Source organism: Phoenix dactylifera, chromosome 10, assembly GCF_009389715.1.
Source record: "Phoenix dactylifera cultivar Barhee BC4 chromosome 10, palm_55x_up_171113_PBpolish2nd_filt_p, whole genome shotgun sequence".
NCBI lineage: Eukaryota > Viridiplantae > Streptophyta > Magnoliopsida > Arecales > Arecaceae > Phoenix > Phoenix dactylifera.
This window is the reverse complement of record NC_052401.1, coordinates 7,227,086-7,253,594: the sequence shown is the minus strand read 5'-3', so window position 1 is coordinate 7,253,594 and position 26,509 is coordinate 7,227,086. Positions and strand designations below refer to the sequence as shown.

At 39.9% G+C, this 26,509-nt stretch overlaps 2 protein-coding genes and 1 long non-coding RNA gene across 3 annotated transcripts; 1 reads left to right on the top strand and 2 right to left on the bottom strand.

Annotated features, from left to right (window-relative positions):
* Positions 1–2,482: 2,482 nt before the first annotated feature.
* On the bottom strand, positions 2,483–3,168 carry LOC103723160. Its single transcript, XM_008813986.4, has 2 exons — positions 2,830–3,168; positions 2,483–2,669 (listed from the first exon to the last, which is right to left on the bottom strand). Exons 1-2 carry the CDS (start codon positions 3,115–3,117, stop codon positions 2,631–2,633), a joined length of 327 nt encoding a protein of 108 aa, XP_008812208.1. The 5' UTR covers positions 3,118–3,168; the 3' UTR covers positions 2,483–2,630.
* Positions 3,169–16,666: 13,498 nt separating this feature from the next.
* LOC120112186 (pentatricopeptide repeat-containing protein At3g48250, chloroplastic-like) lies at positions 16,667–20,465 on the bottom strand. Its single transcript, XM_039130941.1, has one exon. The coding sequence runs from the start codon at positions 19,910–19,912 to the stop codon at positions 18,104–18,106; it is 1,809 nt and encodes a 602-aa protein (XP_038986869.1). The 5' UTR covers positions 19,913–20,465; the 3' UTR covers positions 16,667–18,103.
* A 5,316-nt stretch (positions 20,466–25,781) lies between these two features.
* LOC120112185 lies at positions 25,782–26,509 on the top strand. The gene is made up of 2 exons (XR_005513696.1): positions 25,782–25,911; positions 26,029–26,509. It is a non-coding gene; the product is annotated as an uncharacterized LOC120112185 (long non-coding RNA).

Here is a 26,509-nt window from a genome sequence, read left to right as displayed (position 1 = left end):
ATACAGGATATCAATTTGCCAGTCATTTCTGTAATGTCGAATGTGTTATTATCTGGCCTTTTAACTTACCATTTGAGTGGTTGACGAATACTTTGCACATGATTATTTCAGTCTTCTAGGATGTCTTATCTCAAAACATCATGATGCTATAAAATCAAATGTTTGAACAAATAAAAGAGATCTTGTAGTCAAATCCTTGTTGATTTGATATTGCAGTAAAATTAGCACAAGAATCGCATTCGATTGCTTTGGTCTTTTTTCTCGGAAATCTATTTTTGTATCATTTAAATGGAATCACATAACATGTCTTTGACTTGCACTTTCAATATTTCTTGAACACTATGGGTGATTCTCTATGGCTTCTATGGTCATTCAGTTGACCTTCAGGTGAAAATTCTTTGCCTTGTTGCAGCATCATTTTTTTCTGTATTTGTATCTGTGGAAGAATGGATTTTCAGCATGTTTCTAGATTTATAATTCTCATGTGAGAGCTTAGTAATGAGGGTTCAGGCGAGGAACTGAGTGGAGATGATTGATTTCAATGAGTGTTTTCTACCTGCTAAAGAATTTGATGGAATGTGTGAATGGTTTGTCTTAAAAATTAGTATCTTATTGACTGCTACAGATTGGAATTTTGTTAGAATTGATTAATTTTTTCTGCAGCTTAATTTATGAAATTGGTCTCAAGCAGTGGTTGCTGCTGTATGCTGCTGCTGGTGGTCTGTTGCTTACTGAGAGGGGTGTGGATCGTTGTCTTGTTTCATGGAACTGATAAGGAACTTTTTATATGCAATATCTTCTTTATAAGTACATCTTTTGCTTGTCAGAAACTTTGGTCAGGTATTTGTATTATGTATTACTTTCTGTTGGAACAAGAATGATCCCTGGATATTTAAATTTTATAATGCTACCAAGCTTTGAAAGCCAATGTTGGTACGATATAATTCAGATAGTTCTAGCATGGGTACATCCAAAAAATTCAAAAAACAATAAGTCTTGGAGTGTTCTAGGTAACTATGTCTTTCCAACCCACAAGGCACCCCCATAGTGACTAGCCAGATACGAGGCCACCCAGTCTGTGGCCCCGTTAGCTTCTTTGGTACGATATAACTTTTTGATACACCGAGACATCCCTATAATTTTGTAGAGAGAGACTGTACTAAGTTTTCAACTTCATTTTCTTGTCAGACTATCTATTATCAACTACTTCATTCTAGTGTAGTTAGTGGTTAATTTGCATGCTCAAAATTAATCCATTAATATTAGTTAGCCTAGATCTCTAATGTTTTGGAACTTATAGAGTTTTTCCGTATTTATTATTTAAACATCTCTGTTTTTGCTTCCTAACAACATTATGACATTGAGTTGTTGGGAATTTTGCTTGAAGCCTGAGGAGTATGCCAGGTTAGTGACTGATCTTTACTGCAGTGTGGATTTGGAAACAAAACTCAAGATAATATAGATGCTGACCTCCTCTAACCATCATGATTGTGTAAATTCTTGTTCAGGGATTCAGTGGTAGAGCTTTAAGAAAGTTTCCTTTCTTAGCACATGCAGCTGCTGCTAACCCTCACAGTTGGGACTCTAGCAGGTTTTTGTACACTTTAACAGAGACCACACTAAGAGATCTCTCTGAGTTGCATGTTTAAACCTTCAAAATTGAGTGTCCTTGTAGAGTGTGGCTAGCATTTAGTATCAGTTCTATCTGCTGCCTCAATTTAATTGGCAGTTTTATGATAATCCACATCCCCTGGCCTATTAACAAGAATCACAGGGATCGATACCTTGTTGCTTCTCAAAGTAATCGGCCGCAGGTTATAGCAATTAAAGTTCAAAGAAAATCTTACAATGTTCTTGGCACTGGTTTAGAGCAGTGATTCAATATGGTTGAATTAGTAGGGAGATAAATTGCACAGAGTTGAACCAGTTGGTGTATTTTGCCATTTTGAAAACTTCAATGTTCATGTTCTGTGTATTTCCAAGCAGAACCATAGCTGACATGCTTTTGTTTGGCTCTTTCATGATTAATGTAATTGTATAGCATATTTCTCATTAACCTTAAGTCAACCCTCTCTCTGCACAGATATCCCTAATCTCAAAATCCAGAAATATAACATCCATTTAAGCTTGTATTTGCTGAAAGAAAGGTTAACTCTCTGATGCTTAGCCATTTCAGTAAAATATATTAGATGTCTTTCAATGGTTGATCTATCATGTATCCTTGAGAGCTTGTGCTAAACTCTGCCATATTTGAGTCTACCATGACTGCAAAAAAAAAAAAAAAAAGTGTGATCTCTGTTCCTAGGAATGCTGCAGATCACCTTGGTGGTGCAAAATTTTCAAGATGCAACACATATAGCTATCTAGTAATCTTTAATTTCCAAGAAAGCTGTGCTATAATTCCCAACATGATCATCCATACACAACCCTTAAATAAGGAATTCAATTATTTAGAGGAAATCTCTGATTCCTAAGAATTAACAACTGCAAGGAGAGAAGAAAAGCCATTCTTTCATCATGTTCAGCATTGCAAATACATACAAAACGTGCTATTCATTGTAAACTACATATGTACTCCACACTGAAGGGGAAAAGTAGACCACATATTCTCTGGGAGGGGGAAAAAGAATTCAGTAAAAAAGCCTCTTCAATCCCTTCCACTGTTCAACCTAAAGGCAGAGGAGAAACAAAAGTCTTTAAGTACATGAAAGTTGAGACACAACCTTAAAGCATAGTTCTACAGAGTGGGCAGGTGGAGTGCAAGAGACCCAACCACCGGTCCAAACAAGCCCTGTGGAAGAAGTGCTTGCAGGCCAACACCTCACTGACCTCTTCCTCTCCTTCAAACCCATGGAGGCACACACAGCAATCCCGAACTCCACCATCCTTCTGGCTCAAAAACTTGAACCGGGTCACACGAACTCCAGCTCCTGCCCTGCTCGCCATCATTGGCTCCAACGTCTCCTCCTGCCACTCCTCGCCACCATCAGATCCCATCACTCTAAGAATGGCCCATCTCACCCCACCCATCAGCAGTACTATTGGAAGCAAAGCATTTGCCAATAGAACAAAAGGAAGGCCAGCCTCTGCTGGGCTCGGCATGGCATACAGCCCCATCTCCAATCTCTCTCCCTCTCTCTCTCTCCCCCCACAATTAGTGGTATTAACACTGATGGACCAACCCAAGCCTATGTGGGACTATTAATAATAGCAAGGGAAGGGGTAGGGGAAGCTTGGCTTGGCTTGGCTTGGCTGTCTACAATTCCGCGTGGTGCCACGAGAAGGGTTGCTCTCACTGGGTGTCCACGCGTATGTCTCTCGCTATCTTGAGGTGACGTCTGATGATCCAAATAAAATTATTAAAATAATTTTAAATTACTCATGATTTTTATTTATTATTAAATCGAACAATAATTTAAAATAACAACAGTAATTTTAGATTATTGTCATGCAGTACCATCTGGATTCAACCATATCAAAGGCAAGCAAAGCCGCGGACCGAAGAGCTTCATTTCTATCCGGGCACTTCGAGAGCACTCTCGAGATAGAAAATTACCTAGAATGCTCCAAAATTATTGTTTCCTGATCTTATTAACTATATATGTTCTAGAGTTGTAGGGACTATTCGTTTTAAAAATAATAATAATTTTATTATTTTTATTTAAAATATATTTAATTTTGATCATTTTATACCAAATATTTTTAAAAAATAAATAAATAAAAGAGGAGGAGAATTAGAGGGGCACGTGGCAGGCAAGCGACGGGACTTCCGCAGATCAGACGCGTGGCCTGATGTATAGCGAAGCTACTTGGTGCCAATGATTGGCTTACACGCGTGCTATTTGAGATAACTCTGGGCTGGGAATATTTTTATCCATAAAAATGCATGGAATGAGGGTTCTGAAACTATGAAAAGCTCATGATAATTATTCTTTCAAATAACTTTATTCAGTATAAGAAGGTTTGATTGGAATAACTACTACATATAATTATTTTTCTGAATACCATTTGGCACGCACAAGACATAAAAACAACTTCAGGAAAATGAGCAAAATGAAGGAATAATTATACCTGGTGTGAATAAATATTTATATTTAACTTTTTTCCAAAAATTATTTAGGAAGCACAAAACTTGGAAGCGCTTCCAAAATCCAAGCAAATGAATAAAAAAAGTTATTATAAGCTATTCTTGGTGTTAAAACCTTATTTATATCTCTCTCTTTTTTCACTTGGATTAATGTGGGAGATTAGACGGTGAGGAAGCTTCTAGGAGTCCACGTGGCAGGCATTAACGGCCAAATCTTCACGTGGAGTTGATAGCGACATATAAAGGGGGTTGGGGACTGCTGGAAGACGTCAGCATGTAGGATTTAAGGTGGCATTAACGCGTTATCTTACATCAACCAGGATTTCACCATCGAAGTCCCAATCAAGCAATCAGCATCTAATTTGTTTAAAAAAATCTAAGATATTTGCACCTCATATATATATATATATATATATATATATATATATATATATATATATATATTAAAATCAATCTATGCTGAAGAGATGAATCCATCAATAAAAATTTAACACCTAGCTTGACCATTTGAAGGTTTCAGATTGGAGTCAATATCGGAGTGCCATCCAAAACTATTTTTTTCCCACTCAAATCTACCGGCATATGGCCATAGAGGTCCACAGTGATCTTATTCGGTCTCTCCAATTCTCTCTAAGTTGATTAAGAGAGTTTCCACTTCCAATGATGAGATTCCAAAAAAGTAGGAATGAATAAATCGAGCCCAAAAAAGAGCCGGTATATGAGCCGTAAACTCTAACCTGCCACCAACTCGACGTCTAGGTTAAATCGATTTCCAACGACAACAATATTACTCCTACTGTTGACTAATAGTTCATTTCTTTCCAACAAATAAGATGAATTCAGGGCAACAACATGGTTATAATTCACAATTCATGGAAATGATCACAGATATGTAAACCTAATAAAAGAGTAAACCATGAACCTCGTAATATAATATTATGTTAATATTAAATTTTTATTTGAAATATCACTATGTTATTATATTATAATAATATAAAATATTAATAGTAAAGTAATAATAGTTAGATCACATCTTGATGCAAAATGACTGGAATCCAAAATTCATAATATATTTTAGTACTTTCTAATCCAAGCATCATGTAGGTACAAAAATAAATATTTTTAGCAGCATGATACAAAATATATCTATATTCAAAGATATGTATATTATAATCAATAAAGTAGATTATCAGCATGCATCCTATCTTGTAATTTAGCATACTCAATGTAACTGATATTGTTCTTTTGTTTTATCTACTAAATGCAAAGGTTAGAAGCTACTAAAATAATGTGAACTTTGGTTTCTAAATATTCTTTTGTAGTGTAAAATTATTTTTAACAATATGGATTTTCAGTTTGAAGGATGCATAATTGAATTTAAAATTTTTAAATCTTTTTCCTAAATATTTAACATAAAATATGATTCGTTTAAAAATTGCACCACGCATTTTAAATATATACTACTATTTAAATTATGAATAAGGATTATATTTGGATCAAACAAAAATTAAATGGGCTTACATCACCTAGGCATAGCTAATACTAGAAACTTTCATTATAGAATTTAGCCCATTATCCCTGATTTGACCAGATAGTCAGGATTACCCATGTTTAAGCAAGGATAAACCCCCATTACACTGTTTCAAAACCAAGTCATAACTAGTACTTAGATTGCAGAGAAGGATGCTCATATCCCAAAGAAAATTCTCCTCTCACCATGCCTCCATTTTAAATTCTCAACAACCATGAAGCAACCCCTTTTGCACTGTCCAATGAGCTTTTATCAATTGCCCGGCAACGAGGCTACCGGTAGATCTCTTGGTCTAGTTTCTTTCTCACCCGCCTTCTAAAGTATTTCCTCATGTTCAGATGTATCTCCAGGTAATGGCTTAATCTAACCTCTTGACAATTTCTATAGCAAGAAGGCTTGCCAATTGGTTCAATCAAGAGTATTCTCACCAGGTATGCTGCAAGCAGCTGCTGCTCTGTTAATAATGGTTAACAAACTCAAGTACTAGGTTACGCTCCGTTCAATGTGACGTTCGCAGCGGAATTCGAACGGGACGTCGTTCATTGTATAAACGCGCCTCGGATCGTAGAATTCAAAAATTTTTCTGGATCCAAATCCAAAAAATCTTTGAACTCATTAGTAAGGGAAGATTAGGATCTGAGGAGGGTTGATTAAGATTCATAAAACTGAAACAAAAATCAAAAGTTTTAGATTTAAAGATTTCATCTTCAAAAATTCTGCAGGTGTAGAACACCGCAACCTGATGATCTATTCTAGGTTTCTAGTTAAGCCGCACACGTGTTCGGCCTCTACAGGTATCCACACGAGGATCAAATCATCTGAGATAAGGTCTTACCGGAGTGCTAGCTTCTTGCAAAGACCTCTCATGACTATCATAATATTGGAAGAAGAATCTGCAACTTACCTCCTTGAAGAAGAAACCTTTCTGTTTCAACCTTGCTCGCGATGGAGGAAGAGGAACGAGGAACCTTGTACGTGGATTTTTCTTGCCTTGCTACCGTGGAAGAAGAGGAGGATGAAGACCCCTTGCTGCCATAGAGAAGGAGAAAGAAGAAGGGCTATGAGGCGTAAGGAAGAACTCCTTCTTCCTTGTTGCCATGTGGTCTTTCTCTTCTTTCTTTTCTTCTCAAACTTCCAACGCTTTGGAAGAGGAAGAAGGGAACTCCTTTGCTGTCGTGGAGGAAGAGGATGAAGGCTCCTCTTGCTGCCGTGGGAAGGAGGAAGAAAGGAAGAGGGAGGAGGCGTGGAGATCAAGGATGATTCCTATGGTTCACGCCCCAAGCCTTTTATAGATGGGTTCTAGGGCTTCTCCTAATCTTATTAGGAGTATGGGACTATAACCCATCCTTGGATTAATGCCAAGTATCCAATCTTTGTGCTCATAGATGCATGACATGTGTCCACTTAATCAATTGATTAATTTTCTAATCACATTAGGACTCCTAATCTCATTAGGAGAATTAATTGATTTGGGATCATGCATCCTACGACGCCATGTGGACTTTAAAGTCCGCATAGTGTGAATATGACTTAAGTCATATTCATCCTACGACGACATGTGGTCTTTAAAATCCGCACAAACCTTGGTTTAATCAAATTGACCCAATCATGAACCCAAATCAATTTGGGTCGATCCTAATTTGATTTGGCTCATTAAATCAGCCCAATTGCAATCCAATTGCAATCAATTCCACTTAATTCTTCTTCCATTAACTCACTAACACTTAGTGGGTTAATTCAATCACCAATCATATTGATGATTGATTTCTATTGTAATTCCAAATCACAATTATGATAGTCTGACTAATTAAATCCTCTATGTGTGTGACTCTGTAGGTTCTATTCTGACTGGTAGTGAGATATATTGAGATCTCCATCTCAATATCACTGAAACTTCTTTCAGTGGACTGAAACGATTTCAGTTCTACTCTCAGGGTTCACTGATCACCAAGTGAATGCCTTCGAGTCTTACAATCCACTAGTGACACCTAGCAGTATGTGGTGGCAACCCAGCAGAATGGAATGTCTGAACCTCTAGGTACAGTTAGCGTATAATACAGTCCATCTATCATGGATCCCGACATGACGGAGGTTATGGATATCTCGTCAAATCCCATCGTCCGTCATATATCAAATTTATACGACTTCCAGTTCGAGATATGAAAAACTCTTTTTCAAAATACATGGCCAGAAATTTATCGAACTCAGTCTCATAAATCACGTAGGATCACTCCTAATCTATCAAGGTCGATAGATCCCATCTAGATGCAACCCTATTCCAAAATGAACCTACTGTAGCCAATCCGCACTACAAGGATTCGAATGGCTAGGATCCAAGTTCGCATGCTCGTCAAACTACAGCAACCTCACAGTGAATAGCTGAGGCATCGCAGGTCAAAGGACCAGTCATATAACTACAACATAAGGAATCACTGACGAGTGGATAGACATCCCTGTGACTACTATCTTTGGTCACGCTCAGTACCTTGTTCTCTAACAAGTACTCGCATAATCACTCCAGTGTCTCTACACCGTGGACTTGAAACTCGTCCATCTGACTAAGTGATCTGTGCACTAATCTCAGTGGATCGATCACCGTCCCTCGTGATGAATCCATCGATCAGGAGTATTTGAAAATTAATCCCTAATGACACATGTCTCAAATTCTCAACTCCTTGAGAATATGTGTCATCACCTATTAATTTCTTGGACGATTCATGGACACATACAAACATAAATGAAAAACAAATTGCCCAATTTTATTTATTAATAAGTGTCAAATTACAAATTTATGTTCCAGATTACAAATATACGTCAGCCACGTTGAATTCTAGGGCATACTTCTAACATCAAGGACATCCATTTTACTAACTCTGCAAAGCTGTTCTCCCAACTGTGGTCTGTGGATGATGAGTTCCACCATTTGGTCTTGGCTTTTGATCCATCTGCCTCCCTTCACCTATGTGGCCTATTCTAGCTCAACATGGCAGCCACTGTGGTTGAGCTCAAGATTTTATATCTAACATATGCAAGGGCTCTAGATTCAAGCGAGTGGAGATCCTCTGTGCTCGGGGATGTTTGGATTCTTAAAAACACTGCTCTTTCAAAAGGTCTGCGGGCTTGGATGTCAGGATTTGGAGCACGTTATGTAGAAACAGTGTCTGGGTAGGGGATGTTTTCCATATTCTCCAACGGGAGCACAAGCTAGGCCAGAAATGTACTTGGATCTAGAGATTCGGACTCCACCCGATGTTGCATTATTCTTATGGAATGTGACCTGAGAGCACCTGCCGATGAGGTTGGTGCTAAGCAAACAAGGATTGACCTCCTAGTATTTGGAGTATTGTGTGGATGAGATGGTGGATCACGTGTTGTTCCAGTGCATGTGGGCGAGGGGGGTCTGGAGGCTTACTAAGGTTCCGCATTATTTTTGGAGTCGAAGGGATCTGTTCCTACAGGTGATCTGTCGGTGGCCTAGCATCCCTCAGATGCGTCGGGTGGCCATTGGAGCGACCTGTATAGCTTACCAGATTTGGCTGGCAAAGAACGCTAAGAGAGGTTTGTTACGGAATTCACTCGAGTACAGGCGTTGGAGATCAGGCCCTCTTCAGATGGACCTTTGATAGCTCGGGACACCTGGGGTTTCCTCTCTGCTCAGGCAACTCCTCAGATGGTGTTCTTCACCTGGGAACCCCTACCCCCGAGTTTCCCCAAGGTCAACTTCGACGGATCGGTACTGGATGGAGGCATGCGGGGTGGTGCGGGCTTTGTGATGCGGGACCCGCACTCCAAGGTGGTGGCAGCAGGTGGCTGCCAGTTGTTCGGCACGTCGGTTCCAGGGGCAGAGCTGCGAGCTGCCTGGGCGGGTCTTCGACATGCGAGGCAGGTGTTGCAGGCCAGCTCAATTATTCTGGAGGGCGATTCGGCCACAATTATCAGGTGGATCCAGGAGGGGCTGAGGGGTAAGAGTACAGAACACCCTTTGGTCTGGGATATAGGGATGATGGGGAGGGATGGGGTGGCCGTCCAGACCAAACATATATTTAGAGAAGCCAATGGGGCGGCCGACTAGGCGGCTGTCTTTGCGGCTCACCATTCAGGGTACACCTTCTTGGCGGGGGAGGGGGAGCTGCCACTGGCACTCCGCGAGTTAGTATTTTTTGACTTTATTGGATGTATTCGTACACGTATTATATGAAGAATCTGTTTTCAACAAAAAAAAAGAATGCTAAGACATTTGGCGAGCACAGTCCGTCCCCGAGGTTCGTTGTGGAGCGTGATCAAGCTCGGACGGCAGAGATTATTCATGCAGGCTTAGCTCATGGGCCTTTGACAGCTCGGAACACCTAGGGCCCCCATTCTGCTCAAACAGCACTTCTATGGTGTTTTTCACCCGAGAGCTCCCATCCCAAGTTTCTTCAAAGTCAACTTTGATGGTTCCGTATTGGACGGAGGCAGAAGGGGAGGTGCTGGATTTGTCATCAAAGGCCCGAACTCTAGAGTGATGGCTGCTGATGGCTACCAGATTTTTGACACCTCGATTTCTGAAGCAAAGTTGCGGGCGGCTTGGGCCGGCCTATGCATTTGTGGCGAGTGCTAAGGCTAACTCGATTATATTAGAGAGTAACTCGGTCACTGTGATCAGCTGGATCCAAGGAGGCCCATGCGGTGGTGGAGGGAGACACCCCTTGTTTCGGGACATTTAGGCGATAGTGAGAGATGGAGTGGCCTTTTAGGCTAAGCATATATTCAGAGATGTCAACGGGGTCGCGGACTGGGTAATTGCTTATGTGGCCTGCCACTCCAAGGACACCCTGTGAGCCAAGGAGGGAGAGTTGTCTAGAGCACTCCGTAACTTGTTGTTATTTTTATTTTATTATGTATATTCGTACTCGTAATATATAAAATGCTTGTAAATAAAAAAAAAGGGGGTGCATTTCAAGGGCAGCATAACAATCGGCAAAATTTTCATTTAGAGAGAAGAACAAATAGAACTAAATAAAATTCAGAACACATCTATGTCAAAGACACCATAAACCCAGAAAAGAAAAAAAGAAAAAGAGTTCACCTACAGTGGCTTATAACTGATAACAATCATACCACTCAACAAGAGTCCCACCATTCCCATTATCATCATCAAGACACCAAACCAGCAACTAGAAGTGCAAGCCCCAGGACCAAGCGGGTCCCAACTTCCTGCCAGGGCAAAGTGCACCTGCGTTGCCGACATAACCACGCACAGGCACCACGCTCCAAAAACCGAACGCCACAATGCCGTTCCTTTAAAGCGATGGAGCAAAGGATGGCGCCATTATTAAGCAGTCCACAACAGGCACCATGCTCCAAAATGGCAGCGTTACAGCCGCTGCAGGATCCAGAACAATCGTTGCACTTCAAAGCCTGACATTGGGGTGGGGTAATTTAGGAGAATCGCCATAATGTTCCTCCTCCTTTTTTTTTGTTTTTCTAACTTTCTTTTTATCAGGTAGAATTTTTTAGAAAAATCATGACCCTTGTTCTTTGTTATTTTTTTAAAATTTTATTAGTCATACTTATACAAGATCAGTATAAATTATATTATATCAAAAAAATAAAACATAGCCTCATGCTCCATGGCCAACGGTCTCATAAAACTGCTAGGAAGCTGTCAGAGTATCTCACTACTCAATTGTGTAGCAGCCAAAATTTTTGTTACTAAAATTATGGTGCATGAGCTTCTTGCTCGTTTATACTAAAATTTTGTTTTTAATTTTATTCTATTTTGTTATTTTTTAAAACTAAATATTTTTTATTCTACTTAGTTAGTTTTACTGGTTATCAAAATTTATCTTTTAATAGGTGTTGGTCTTTAAATTTGGGTAAAAATAAAACATCTCACTCATGTGATGTTCTATTTATAGGAATCTTTAGCATCTCCTTTGGTGTGGCATGGAAAAAGAGAAAGAAACAAAATAAGAGATGCCTTCTCTAGTGAGATGTGAAAAAAAGCTTTTTTATATAGCTCAATTTTTGATAAAATATTTTTTCTTTTTTCTAAATTTTTTTCTAGCATCTTTTTTCTTTTTTTTTCCTTCGGTGTTTGTCCTAGACCTTGAGCCGGCGTGCCATTATACAAAACTATAGGTATGATCACACCAAATGAATGCTGGATCTAAGAACCTGTATCAAATAATCCATTCGGAAGGAATAAACCCTTGAACCCGTACCGTGTTATGATCCAGATAAAAAAGGTCACTCTCTTCTCTTTTCTGCAATACATATAACATTCATATCCACAGGCATGAAAGCGATGAATCATCCACCTAGGATTTGAATCATGTCACTCCATATGGCAGCTTTGATCATCCATCCCTGTGTTTGCATAAAAACCTCAAAACATACAAACCAAAGAAGATAAATTAGCAACTGTTACACAAATCACAGACTTAGAGACATAAACAACAATAACCATCCCCAAGTTGCAGTCCCAAAGAGCTAGAATCTTGCCAGAGGAACCTTCCTCAAGAATGATACTGAATTTCCAATCATCACCAATTGATCTGAGAACTCCCAAACAGATTCCCCAGTAAGATTAGTCTCAAGCAAAATAGCAACATCGGGCTTATGGACATTATACTACACCTCATCTGAATACTGGCTTTAATATGCACTACTAACTTCACCTGCCTAACATTTCGTATACAAGATGGTATATCCAGCCCTGTTCTTTGAGACACTTCTATCTTCTATTCTCTCTCTTCTTGGCCTTCCCTACCCATGTACATTCAAAAGGTCAAGCCTTATACTTGCAGACAAAGTCCAATTTTCACTAAATGAACAAAAACTTCACCTTTTGAATCTCGACCACCCTCGATTGCAGCAGCAACATCATAAATTGCCTTCTTTATTACTTCATACTCTTCATCAAATCTTAAATTGTTTCCTTTCTTGTCTTTTGATGATATTGCAGATAAGGAAGGTGCTTGGGATTCTCCTTCAAATGAAATTGCTGGTTGAGTGGTATCATTGATTGTATTATTAAATTCCTCCAGAATAAGTTCATTTTGAGACATCATATGATCAATATTGTCAATGTTGTTCATAAGGTCTATACTTTCTGACCTAGCCCATCAGCATGCTCTCTTCTCTGCAGTTTCAAATTCTAACAATTGATCCTGCTGCCCTATCTTTTACAAATAGCTGCAATAGCTTGTCATGGTTAGTCTTAGCTGTAGTCATCCATCATTTTGTTGTAGGTTTTGCTGATGATATGAAAAAAAGGAACAAATTACCAACACATATAACATGATTTGGATAATGTTAAAGCTCGTAGCATTCGTTAATTTCTTTTTTGATGGATCACATAACATTTCACATGGTATTTCTCTAAAGCCAAGCCAAGATTTTCAATCAATTCATTCACAACATTTTCTTATATTGCTGTTGTAGAAATGGTCTGTTTACTCTGACGAGCTCCTTCCAGAAAAACAAGCCCAAACACCAAAGTATGAAAAGCTAGAAAAAACATTGTATAATTTCTGCATCTTCATTCTCAATTATGCCTTCAAAGCTAGCTAAAAGTGCACTCCATAAACTTCTCATGCATTACCTGATAAGGTTCCCATTTTACAGCTTGAATTGGTAAATTGGCCCATTAAACAATGACCTCTGTGAGGACCCGTGCAGGCATGTGTTTAGTCCTACATCGGTTATTCGCTGGATAGATCTTGGGTACTTATACAGGATCAAAGAATCTAAATAATACCTTCCGGCTAGCCTTTTTGGGTGAGGCTCTGGGTTGTTAAAAATGGTATCAGAATGGACCTGATCCATAGTCTATGTGGACTATGAAATATTGCAGCACGGATTCTTTGAGACTGACCATGGGCCGATCGTGGTGCTTGTGATTAGATTTGAATGGATTCGAACCCTTAGCCTCACGAGAATAACATGGCTTAAATAGGAGGAGTATATAAGGATCCATGCGGGCATGTGTTTAGTCCAATAGGTTATTCGCTGGGTAGATCTTGGATACTTATACAGAATCAAGAAACCTAAATAATACCTTTCAATTAGTCCTTTTGGGTGGGTCCTGGGTTGTTACAACCTCAATTAACATCCAAATATTCCACCTAAGGAACCTCCAGTCCGCAATGGTATATGGTAAAAATTCAGCTTTTTTCACTAGAAGAAATCCCTGCAAGTGGCATCGAGAGGAACAAATGATCACCCAGTTTATTCTTTATGTGCGAGAACAGAAAATTGGATGTACCATGAACACCGATGAGAAGTTCAAGCCAATAAGCAACAACACCATATTCTCCATTAAACTAACATAATAGTTTTTAAGAGGATGAATGTTAATGGATAGTTGTTTACAAGAATCTAGATGACGAAAAGCCTAACTGTACTCTTCAAGCTCACCTTTAGTCTAATATTTGTCCGCACGCTATTCGATTTTGGCCTAAACAACAATTAAAGTTGTCATTGAGTTGTAGCATGCACAAAGCTTGATCCATGTGGTGCACAACCAAAAATCCATAGGAGTAATATTGATTAGCGATGAAAGGTGTGCAGGTTGATATGCTTTCTTGAATGAAATGATCTTTTGTAGCTAATTGATAGATGCTATTGAGCCATCATTCAATTAATAGAAGCTAATGTACCCATTTTTTTTGCTAGAACTAATTAAGCATCATAATTAATTTTCGGAGCATCAGATGAAGACCTCAATTTCGTCATTTCTCAGAGAACGGTGCCTCGTACTCATATTCAACTTTGCACCCTGAAAAAAAGAACTTCTTCCAAAATTGATTGGTGATAACCAAGGTCAGCAATTCCAGTAATGGGTATCGTATCGGTACCTTATCAATTTGGTACGGTACGGCATGGTATGATACACCACTATACCAAAATAGCTTTCTAATCATTTTTCTTAATTTTTATCTTGGTACACCTCGATATGGATCGGTACACGCCTTGGTACGAGCGGTACGTGGCTTGTACTAACTTAAAAGTATATTTCATACCAATTTTCTCTCGGTATGATATGGTACGTTCTATACCGAGCGGTATGAGGTGGTACGTCAGACCTTAGTGAAAACTGTTTGGCCACCACTCACTGTATATCATGGCAAACCATGCAGTTAAAATACCATCTACAAACAAATGGGCAACGTTGATGCAATATAAGGATGGGATACTAGGTAGAAATATGCCTATTTACTGAGACAATCCACAACCATGAGGATTGTAAATCGTGCTTTTATCTACGCCTAAACACATCTATCCTGGAAAAGGAACTAGAGGGTCAGGTTTGTCAATGTCTTGCCTTTGTTCCACTCAAGATTTTGCATTTTCCAACAACATATTGCACTTTTCTTCTTGGCACTCTTATAGTAAAAAACTCAAGGATCATATGTAGCACATGCCACATCTTACATTTTAAGATACAATTCATAGGATGTATGCACATTACTCTTCCATCAGTTCTATAACCAGTGCTTCAAAAGAGATGGACTTTCATAATATTTCCAATGATAATATGGATGAACTCAGGTTCTAAATCTTATCATGGTTAAAAACATTACTAATGTATATTTGCTAGATGGAATATGTGATATTTATCAAATTTCAAAGTTAAGGTACACGTGAAAAAGCACACTCCCCTTGCCTTGATAACAAACCCAACGCTAAAAAAAGACCTCCTACATGCACGGGAATAAGTCCAAACACAAGCCCCAAAACCTTTATCCATCTTATTTCATATTATTATATTAGATTTTAAAGAACTTGGGAACAAAAATCATGAGGCTTATGAGTAGGGATGGCAAAATATGATCCGACCCGCCAACCCGATCCATGTTCGACCCGCCATAAACAAGTTTGGGTTTGACCTAAACAGGTTTGGGTCATAAACAGGTTGACCCGTTTAACCTGTTTATTAATTGGGTCGGGTATGAGTTTTAGATGTCTGACCCGTTTAACCCGTATAACCCGTTTAACTGTTGGGCTGTTAGATAACGACCACAATCCACAAAGCCCAGGGCCAACCCAACTCCCCGCCTCAGCCCATTTTCTTTGCCTCGGCCCAACTCCCCGCTTGGCCCAATCTCAACGCGAGGTCCACTAGCCGTCCACTGCAGCACTGGCTTCACTGCTCCACCCATCCACCGTCCGCGACTTTAGATGGATGATGGATCTTTCAATTGAGACTTCTCCCGTTCTCCGTAGTTAGGGTGAGGAGTGAGGACTTAGGGTTTGTGCGCTGGCGCCGCCCGAGCTCTATTCCCTCCCTCAGCGTCCCTCACTCCCTCTCGACTCTCGAGTGTCTCCCCTCTCCTCTCCAGCTCTCCTCCGAAGTCCGGACTCTTCGCCTCCCAAGCTCTCTCCTCCGAACCTTCACCTTCGCCCTCTCCTCCCCCATGCCGACAACTTCGGCCTCCCTGTCGACGGCGACCGCGGCGGCTTGACGGGTCTTGGGATTTTTTTGGCTCCCGTCGCCTTCCCTCTCCCTCTTCCGTTCGAAGTCTTTCGTGCATGCGAGGTCGGATCCTCTGCTCTATCGAGGTAAGAAAGATCCATCTTTTCTTCTTTCTTCCCTTGATCTTTCCTCTTTTCTTCTCAGATCTGATATGGATTCATCCCTTCTGCGTTTATTTCTTCAATTTCTAAGTTTTTTTTGGTTGTTCTCTTTTCTCTTGTGTTCTAGGTCATCGGTCGATGCAGGCTTTATAAGCGATTCATTTCGGTATAATTTCTGCTTTATTTTCTAGGTAAAGTTGATGATTTCAGTATCATTTTTTTGTTCTTCCGGCATTGGTTCTCCTAGAACCTAGATTCTGATATCTGTTATTTTTTTCCCTTTTTTGTGGGCTTTCGACTATAATATGATGTTAGGGTTTGGGGTTTACTTCATGTGGCAGAATATTTATGTCATATGCGTGATTGCGTGGTTGTGATTTTCAGTCATTTTAGTTAATTGGAATTTGTTGCTTAGCAATGCATTCCTCTTTTATTGCAGGAGCTTGTGACCGGCACATCCAAAGAAGGTAATAGATGAGAAAGCCTTTTGTTTTTCTGTCATCTGGATTAATGTTCAGCTGGAAATGGATGAATCTTTATGAGGGTTTTTTTTATTGCATATCTACAGTCATGTTTATTGCACATATCCACCTTAATATACTTATATTGGTCAGTTCTCAAACATTGTGAACTATGCTGCTGTTGATCTTTCTGGGTCCTTCCAGGCATGCCATGAAAATGTAATAATTATGCAATGCTGACAATTTTATCAGCATGAATTTCAGCACAACATGTCTTTGGTAGCGATGACCTCTAACAAACAAAATTTAGTATTCTTATTGAAATACAAAACAGAGCCATCACATTTTTCAATAAAAATTTGAATGGAATACACTCAGATTTAACAGAATCCTAACCATCCAGCTTTATTTTTTTTCTGAACATCAGTGAGTCAGTTCCTTGCAGAAGTACAAAGTGTTTGATAATGTTCTTATAGTGCTTCATGGAAGAACAGCTTTCACCTTCTTTCTATCTGCACCAAACACCTGAAACATAAACAAGTTCAGTTTAATCATAATGTACCAATAGTTCTTCTCTTCATCAAGAGTAATAGAAGCCTTGTTTTTCACCTCAACCCTTTTAAACACTGATTTAATAACTTAATATACAGACTTCCCATCATACATATTTAGAGTACACGTGCAGAAGAACTCGAGAGACTCATCAGTTCATAACAGTTCTCCATTATTCCATTATAGAATGTTAAAAGATCTCCAGTTTACAAGTACTTGTTTTAAGAACATAAAGAGGGCCTGCAGACATGATTTAATGCTTTTGGGGAAAACAAAAAAACTCGACTAAGCCTAGGGCTTCATAAAGATTATAAAGCAAAGGGGGCTCTCGATAACTTTGAAAATCTATCATGTATAATACATTTGCAGAAGCAGTTTCTAGAAGTGCAATCTTAGACCTTTTTCTCAGGCCTAAAAATCTCCACAATGACTCCTTGGAGCCGTAAAGAGAATCCAATGACTAGTTAGAGCATAAAAGAGAATCCAAAATTATTGACCACAATTTGTGATCATTGTCATCTGTAGATTCTTTCCGAACACAACGCTAATAGGAATCCAGGTCAAGAATCACTTTGGTTGCAAGGTTATTTTCCAAGTCCTGGGAGAAAAAGATTCATATTTTGCTTTTTATATAATGCATATAGAATGATCACATAAACCACAACCATAATCATCAAGCCTTATCACAAACAACTATTCAGGGTCAGCAGAATGTATGAAAAGTGTATCCGGATTTTGCATAAAAAACAGTTTAAACAGCTACAAACTCATCCACTATTCACAAAAAAATACCAGGTAAAGATAGACTGTAACATTAGTCTGATCATATCATCGTGCATGACAATGACAATCCATCAAGGCCTAAAATTGGCATTCCCAAGGCCTTCATGAGTTGTTGGACAAGTAAACTCAAGCAGCATTCCCAGCTTTAATAGAACTGAAGAGCTTAGAGATCTCACCATGCTCACAGATATAGCGAGGGCATTTAGAAAGTAAATCTTGAGCCTCAGAATACCTGCCTTCTTGGAGGAAGGACTTGAAGACGTGTAAATAGGTCATAGATGACGGGTAGTTGTTCACTGTTAATGCATTCAGAAAATCCCTAGCATCCTCAATTGTCCCATACTTGGCTATATAGGGAGGAAAAGGGTCTGCGAAAGGAGGAAACCTATGGCTCTTCATTGAATTGAGAACCTTCAATGCCTCTTCAAGCATTCTTACACTCAGTAGTTCTTGGATCAAATACTTAAAGGTAGCCTGCCATGGCCTTACATGGGTGTTCATCATTTCAACAACTAAAGTGTAGGCACTATCCACCCTTCTCTTACTACACAAACCTTTCACCAAGACATCCAGAACATCAGCATCTGCTTCATAATTTCTTTCAATCATCTTTGTCAATAACTCTAAGGCCTCATCGACCTCACCTATCGAACAATGCCCTTGAATCAAAGCAGTCCAAGTCATAAGGTCGGGAACGCAACCATCAGCTTCCATGTTGTCCAAAACCTTGCAAGCCTCATTCAATCTCTTAACCTTGCAGAGTCCATAGACCAAATGGCTATAAGTGATGCTATCCGGTTCATAACCTGCAAGCTTCATCCTCTTCAAGATCTCCTCAGCTTCGGCGAACCTCCCAATGCTGGTCAGCGACCGATGAATCCCATCATAGAGGACCTTCGACAGTGAATACCCAGCAGCCTCATACTTCCTCACAACTCTAAAAACTAACTCAAGGTCCGCTCCACTCCGTGCAATCCGCCTCAGAAGCACACTGCAGTCCTGAATTGCCGGCTTGTAGGGGCCATCCATCATGAGCTCATAGAGCTCCACTGCTTCCCTCATCATCATAGTCTTCTGAAACCGCCTCGAGAGCTTTACATACGTGTCCACATCCATCTCATGCCCTTCGCCCTTCATCTCCCGAACCAAGCTCCAGAATTCTCCAATGGAATCCTCCCTTCCAAGAATCCGAGCCATAGCATTGTACGCCACCAACCCGTGCTTGTACCCCGGCCTCTGCCCCGCCCATCGGAAGAAAGCCAGTGCCTTTGAAGGGAAACGTCGCATTATTCGAAGGACCTTCGCGACCACAATCTCCGACAACGACAAATTGAGGTCTTGCAATTTCTTCTCGACCGCCTCGCTCCATTCCTTCGAGCCAAGAATGAGTTTGGCGGCGGAGTCGATGGCGGCATCGGAGGCGGCCTTCGCCATGGCTCGGGAGTAGAATTGGGTCAAGGCGGAGGACTCCGCGGCCATCTTGTGCTTCTTGAAGTTGGCGAGGAGGGTGACGTACGTGCGCCGGTCGATGGTGTGGCCGGCGTCGTCCACGGACTTGAGGAAGGCCCAGAAATCCTTCATGGAGTCCTTGTGGCAGAGAATTTGCAGCACGAGATTGTAGGTGAGGTGGGCGGGCTTGAAGCCACACTGGGACGTGATGCGGTTGAAGAAGGCCAGGGCCTTTGGGGGACTTTTGTCGAGCTTCTTGAGGACACGGAGGATGGATTCCTGGGTTGGAGGGGAAGCGGGGACCGGGAGATCGGAGTCCGGGGAGACGGCGGTGGAGAAGTTGGGAGGAAGGGCGGGGGGTTTTGGGGTCGAGCGAAGGAGGGAGTAAAGGAGGGGACGGAGGCGAGCCGAGGACATGGACGCGATGGTGGGCTCGAACGCATGCGCTATTTGGCTATCGAGGAATGAGCGAGCCCTCAACACCATCCAGCCTCTTTCAGCACGAATTTTTCAGAAAGGCTGTTGCATTAGCATCAGAGTTCATCATGATCACGAATGAAGCTTTTAATTCCAAGACAGCGTTGCTTTGTTTGGGCGCCTCCATTCCCAGGGATCTTAAAAATCTCCGTCCATGGCTCTGTAAGTTAAGTTCGTTGCTTTTGCCCAGGCCTAGCTCGGCACAAACATCGGGCTTATTTTTTTGCTTTTTCTATTTTTCCTCTGTTATTATAAACTAAGTGTAATATCCAAGCATGTATTCAGAGAAGCCAATGGAGCGGCCGACTGGGTGACTGCTTACGCGGCTCAGCACTCCGGATACACCCTCTGGTCAGGGATGGAGGAGCTGCCTCCAACACTCCGTGAGCTAGTATTTTTTGATTGTATTGGATGTATTCGTACATCTTGTATAAAGAACCCGCCAAAGCAGCAAAAAAAAACTAAGTGTAATATAATATATTATTATTAGAGTGGATCATAAACTGACTTGGGTATAAAAAAATGTCAAATTTTAAATAGATTTAATTAGAAACCCGACTAAGAATGAATATAGTTTAAACCTGAAGTTTGGCCCATGATCAACTCTAATTATTATTTCATTGTAATATATAATTAGTTTATATATATATATATATATATATATATATATATATATATATATATATATATATATATATATAATATATATATATATATATATATATATATATATGATCTTGGGCTAGGTCATGCCATTTTTTAATTTTTTCTAACCCAGTCTGATTTTTAAATCGGGTCTTTTTTTTTTTTTTCCGGGCTTGTCCTGCGAGCCTATTTTTAGTGTCCAAGCATACTAAATTTCGGGCAAGGCAGGTTGATCTGGGCAAGCGACCTAGCTTGTGATCAGCTTTATGGACAACCTATATAATGATGCAGCTATTTCGATGACTGACCTAAGAGCATCTTGGGAGGGAAACAATTAGGTACGACACACAATGTAAGCAAATAAGATGCGGCTTGAAGGTGATTCTGCAACGCTTCCCTCCATTTGGAAGCTAATCCTCATCCTCTCTTAATGGATGCATGGCTTGACAAAACAGTTTGTTTTCTTTCGAGCTGCTCACATCCATAGAGAAACTAACAGATTGGTGGACTAGGTTGCAATTAAATGCTAATTATAATATTTCCATTCCATGGATTAATGACTTATGAACTGCTCTGAGGGATCTTTTGATCCTTTTGGTTGTGCTCATACGCGTGAACAAAATAAAATAACAATAAAAGCGATCAATATAAAGAGAGGAATACAGAGCAACATAGTAAGAGCTGTAAGGGGAAAAACAATCCAAGAGCAACAGATCAATGAAGTAAAAAGAGAAACCCTTTTTTTTTTTTTTTTGACGTGGCTAGCTTTCATTTTTAGTTCTATTTTTTATTTTTGATGAGAAATAATAACTGTATTGCTATAAACACACACACCCAGGGAGAAGATAGAATGAAAAAAGATTTGGTGGGGATAGAAAGGGGTAGCAAAATATAACCCGATCCGCCAATCTGATTCATGTTCGACCCTGTCATAAATAGGTTTGAGTTTGGTCTAAATAGGTTTGGGTCGTAAACAAATTGATCTGTTTAACATATTTATTAATTAGGTCGGATATAAATTTTAGATGTCTAATTCGTTTAACTCATATAATCTATTTAACTGTTGGGCTGATACTGTTAGGCAAGGGATACAACCCACAAAGCCCAGGGCCGGCCAACTCTCCGCCTCGGCCCGATTTCAGCTTGAGGTCCACCGAGTTCTCACTTCTCCTTAGTTAGGGTTAGGTTTTGTCATTTGTGCGCCGCCTGAGCTCTATTCCCTCCCTCCCTCAGTGTCTCTCTCCCCTCTCCTCTCCTCCGGATTCTTCGCCTCCCCGTCGACGGCGACTGCGGCGGCTCGACGGGTCCTGAGAACCAAGGTTGAACGGAAGAGCTCATAAAGAGGACCTGGTCTGGGATTTCTTTGGCTCCCGTCGCCTTCCCTCTCATCTACGCGAGGTCGGATCCTCTGCTCTACCAAGGTAAGAGTTCCTCCCTTCTTCTATTCTCTGTGGGGTTTATCCTAGCTTCTTCTTGTAGATAGTTATCCCCACCTGGACGGGGACCCCTCGTCGCCCTCGACACGTACTCCCATAACCCCGATCTGGCGGGTTAATTACCAGCCATCGAGCCTCCATCTCGCTCTCTCGGATTCCATCCACGACGAATCCGTGCCCTAAACCTAAATCCACCTCCCGAGATCTCATCCCATCTCTAACCTCCGCTGTTCCATTCTTTCTCGGTTAAAAGAAAGCAGAAATAGGAGGCTCAGTCGGTTCCCACCGCCAGTTTGTTTTTTCCAATTCTTGTTCCGACCGGCAAATCCGCCGCTCTTTTCTTCTTTCATCACCAGCATCTCAATTTCTCGTTGTTTTCCCCTTTCCATTTTATCTTTTCTTTTCATCACCAGCTTCTGTGATGTATCAGTTCCGAGTTATAAATCTTAGTCTTTAGCAATTCATCTTAACAAATATAGCTTGCAAATTTGAATAGGCACTGGGTTTTAATGGATCGATTCGAAATTGATATCCCTTGTAACTTTTGAACATAGAAGGTAGTTTGGTGTACAACTCTTTTGATTGCTTAGTTCAGTATAATTCAGATTGGATTTTGCATTCAGTTGAGCTTGTCCATTGATGACGAAGGGGAATTTTATTGCTCCTATGTGAATGTGCTCGCTTGGATATGTCTTTTTTGCCTTTACTGATTGTTATCTTTATGTATGAGCAAATGTCTGTAACATCAAAAGAGCATATGCCATACCATGGTCTTGTAGTATAGATTATAGACAAATGTAGGTTGAAGTTTTAGCTTTGTTGCTGCATTATATTAGTTAACATGTGATGCTTGTATAACCTTTTCTTTTCTTCTTTTTGTTGGTTATATAACAAAAAAAAGAATGATAAAGTTCTTACTTAGTGAAGAGGCACTGGTGTTTTGCTGTCCATCTTTTTGTCCTGCCAAGATCCAATCTTATTGCTGTTTTTCTTGAGTATGCTGAGAATAATGCTATAGTTAGGAGGCTGAATGGGTGTGATCTTAGGCTCAAGAAATATCATAAGGGCCTGTATTATTCATGTTGTTTTAAATAGTGGGAGAATATTTCTTTGCCCTAGACCAGGATTCTAATAGAGACATGCAGATGTTTGTCTATATGTCTGACATTGGTTTAGAGAATTCTTTACTTTTAGCATTAATGCAAACCAAACTGTAATTCAGTTACTTGTTATAAGGCAAACTGTCTTGTGTTCATATAGTTAATCAACCAATATTCGAGTCTTTGTTGGAGATTTAGCCATCTAGAGTCAATTGGTAGTGAAACATATACATTTGTAATCAGCAAGTCCAATAGTTAACACCCCCCCCCCCCCCCCCCCCCCCCCTCCCCCCCCCCCCCCCCCGCCCCCCCCCCCCCCCCCCCCCCCGCCCCCCCCCCCCCCCCCCCCCCCCCCCCCCCCCCCCAATGACCCCTCTTCTCCTTGTCTCTCTTCTGGCTACATGTTCTAGCAATCTCTAAGGTACTGTTGGATGCAAAGTTTTACTAAAACGTGTAATAAACATTATTAAAGAATGAGTTTTACTTTAAAAGGATATTTGGTTCGAATTTCCAAGACATGTTATGATTTTTAATGACATAATCTGACTACTATGAAAAACCAGGGGACCCTGTTATCAGAAAACAATATTTCATAAAATGGATTACTGATGCAGGATCCATGATTGTTCATGATTTCCTTTCTTACTCACCTAAAATCCTTGCTTTCTCCCTAAGTTATCTTCCTTTTCATCCCAAAACCCTTGCTTCCCCTCACATACCTCATATCTTCGACTGTAGGATTCACATATCCTTTCTTATGCTCCAAACATTGGCAAAGATCAATTCCAGCAGTATTGATTCCAACTTCTATCGAAAGATTAGGCACCTTGATATTTATGATTACATATTTGGAGCTCAAGATTAACGTTATAAAGTATGCATTTAGGGTTCAGATTTTGTTCTATGTGAAATATGCATTTGGAGATCAGGTTTTGATCCTTCCACAATATGATCTTCTAGGAAACATGCTTTTATGACTGAGATCACGAAATTAGCTTTTTTTGATTGTGTTTGCTCCTAAATCTTTGCTGCTACTTGTCTTGCTTCTTCAATTACTTGAATGAATGAGTTCTTGGTTGTATCCTCACCATCTCCTTCTCACCCCCCCTCCCAAAAAATAATCTTAACTTTATTCTTTTGGCCGTTTTATGGTTTACGGTATCAATGAAGTTCATCTCTCTCCTCTATTTTTGACTCGATCATCTTAGTTCTTTTTTTGGTTAAATTTTGAGTACTTGTTCACATTAGTCAGGGCTTTTAACAGCCTAAGTTTGATGATAGTAATCACCCTGTATAGCACTTCCTTCTTGCTATTTTATAATCATGGTCAGTAGTAACTGGACGATGATGGAATCAGATGATGACTTTTAATAACTTGTCTCATATATGATTTTGTTCTAACTTATTGCAGGATATAATTGACACTTGACTCAAATACAAAATGAGATTAGAGAAGTGTTGGTTCTGTTCCTCAACCATCTATCCAGGGCATGGTATTCAATTTGTTCGCAATGATGCAAAGGTAGGCCCTATATCTCTGATAATTTCCTGTAATAATATTCTAAACTCTCTTTGTTCCAAAGAGAAGTTGTTTTTATAGATTGGAGTTTTTTATGTTCTTGTATGGTTAATATGCTTCACAAATTCTTATACCAGACAAAGATTTTCATGGTTTCTGGTCTCAGATGCATTATTAAGTTAATTTTATATAATAGACTTTTGATATTGCAAGTTTTTGGCTTGGGTCATTTAGTGATTGTATACTACATCTTGCTATACGTATATATGTAATCTATCAATTATGATAGTCTGGCCTTAACCCGGCCTTGATCTAACCGTAATGCATTCCTCCCTTTTGAGGCACATATTCTTCCGTAAACTATCGGATTTCCATTTATCAGAAAGTGGTGCTGACAAATTAACTATAGTCTATCATTTTAATATCATTAATTTTTGATTCCTGTGTGTGTATCATGAGCAATGCTACATATATTATGTCTGTAATGTGGCGTTAATACAAATTTTGATATAGGGTAGCATATGTATCCGATCTTGCTAGGTAAGGTGAATTAAAAGGGTATCAATTGCAAGGCATCCAGGCAGCTGCTTGGCATCAGTTTGTAATTAGATCGGTATATTTGAATGAGGAGTTGCTGACATGGAAGTAACATTAAAATTGACGGTTAGTTAAAGTAGCTTATCATGTGAAGGTTAAGCAGATATAAGATTTTTAGCACTTAACAGGGATATATTTCTTGATTTAGATAAAAATGTCAGCATAGCAATGACCCAAAAATAGGCGAAGCCAGTATGCTGCACTTGACCGCAAATATAAACCATATTTTATATGTTTGGGTTTTCATACGTTGATGGTTTGGTTGGTTTGTCAAAAACTTTTGCATGTATGAGCATGGTATTCTTATTGCCTAGTACATTCTTTTTGGCCCCTATGATAGTATTTTGACCAGCATCTTTCTGCAGAATCTTTCCGATTTTGCCGATCCAAATGCCATAAGAACTTTAAAATGAAGAGAAATCCTCGCAAGTTGAAATGGACCAAGGCATACAGGCGATTACATGGGAAGGTATGACACAGGTAATAAATTGTGGCAGGAGTCATTAATCTTCCTATACTCCTGTCATGGCCCTTAAATTGTTTTAGTAAATCCAATGTCTAATGATTGTCATCTTCTCATGCTTTGAGTTGGAGAGGAAACGCAACAGGCCTGAGAGATATGATAGGAATTGTTACAGAGTGCACACTAAAGGCCATTAAGAAGATTGACAAAATCAGAGTGGCTAGAGAGGCTAGACACCATGCTATGAGGTGGGTTTCTTCTGCAACATCTAGTGTACTGTCAAAAAGATGGATGTGCTGAAATCATTTTCGCTTATACCATAACTCTTCGGTACATATTCTAATATGTTATGGAAATTTTCACAGGATGAAGGCAAGAAAGCCATTGAGCAGCAGGCAGCAGCTAAGGAGTTGGAGCAGAATATTCATTTGGTCAAAGCACCTGCTGCCCTCCAAGAGGATCCTTCCCTCACTCTTCCAAAGATGAAAATAAAGGTTTCTCCAATCACAAACGGAGGACCGCATGGAAGAATAATGTGAATGCAGGCAATCCTCTCACATGGTGGCATAGAAAACTCAATTCAACACCTTCTTATGCTATAATTAGTTTATTATGGTGCCTGTGGTTGGTAAAATGCAGTACTTGATAGGATGGAACGTTAGATAGATTTATCCGCTTAGCTGAAATTGTCATGTCTGTTTTGGAAGCTTGTTTTATTTTTTGTTGTGATAATGGAAGCTTCAAGAAGGGATCATATTCGCTGGTACATTGGACTTGATGAAAATATACCTGTATTTTGCATGTTATTAAGCATCGAGAGAATAGTGGTTCACTGGATTGCTATGA

Coding starts and splice junctions, on each gene's coding strand:
- LOC103723160 (XM_008813986.4), bottom strand. CDS start 3,117: ATGGGGCTGTATGCCATGCCGAGCCCAGCAGAGGCTGGCCTTCCTTTT. Junction 2,670..2,829: donor GGTTTGAAGGAGAGGAAGAG/GTCAGTGAGGTG, acceptor CTCTGCCTTTAG/GTTGAACAGTGGAAGGGATT.
- LOC120112186 (XM_039130941.1), bottom strand. CDS start 19,912: ATGGTGTTGAGGGCTCGCTCATTCCTCGATAGCCAAATAGCGCATGCG.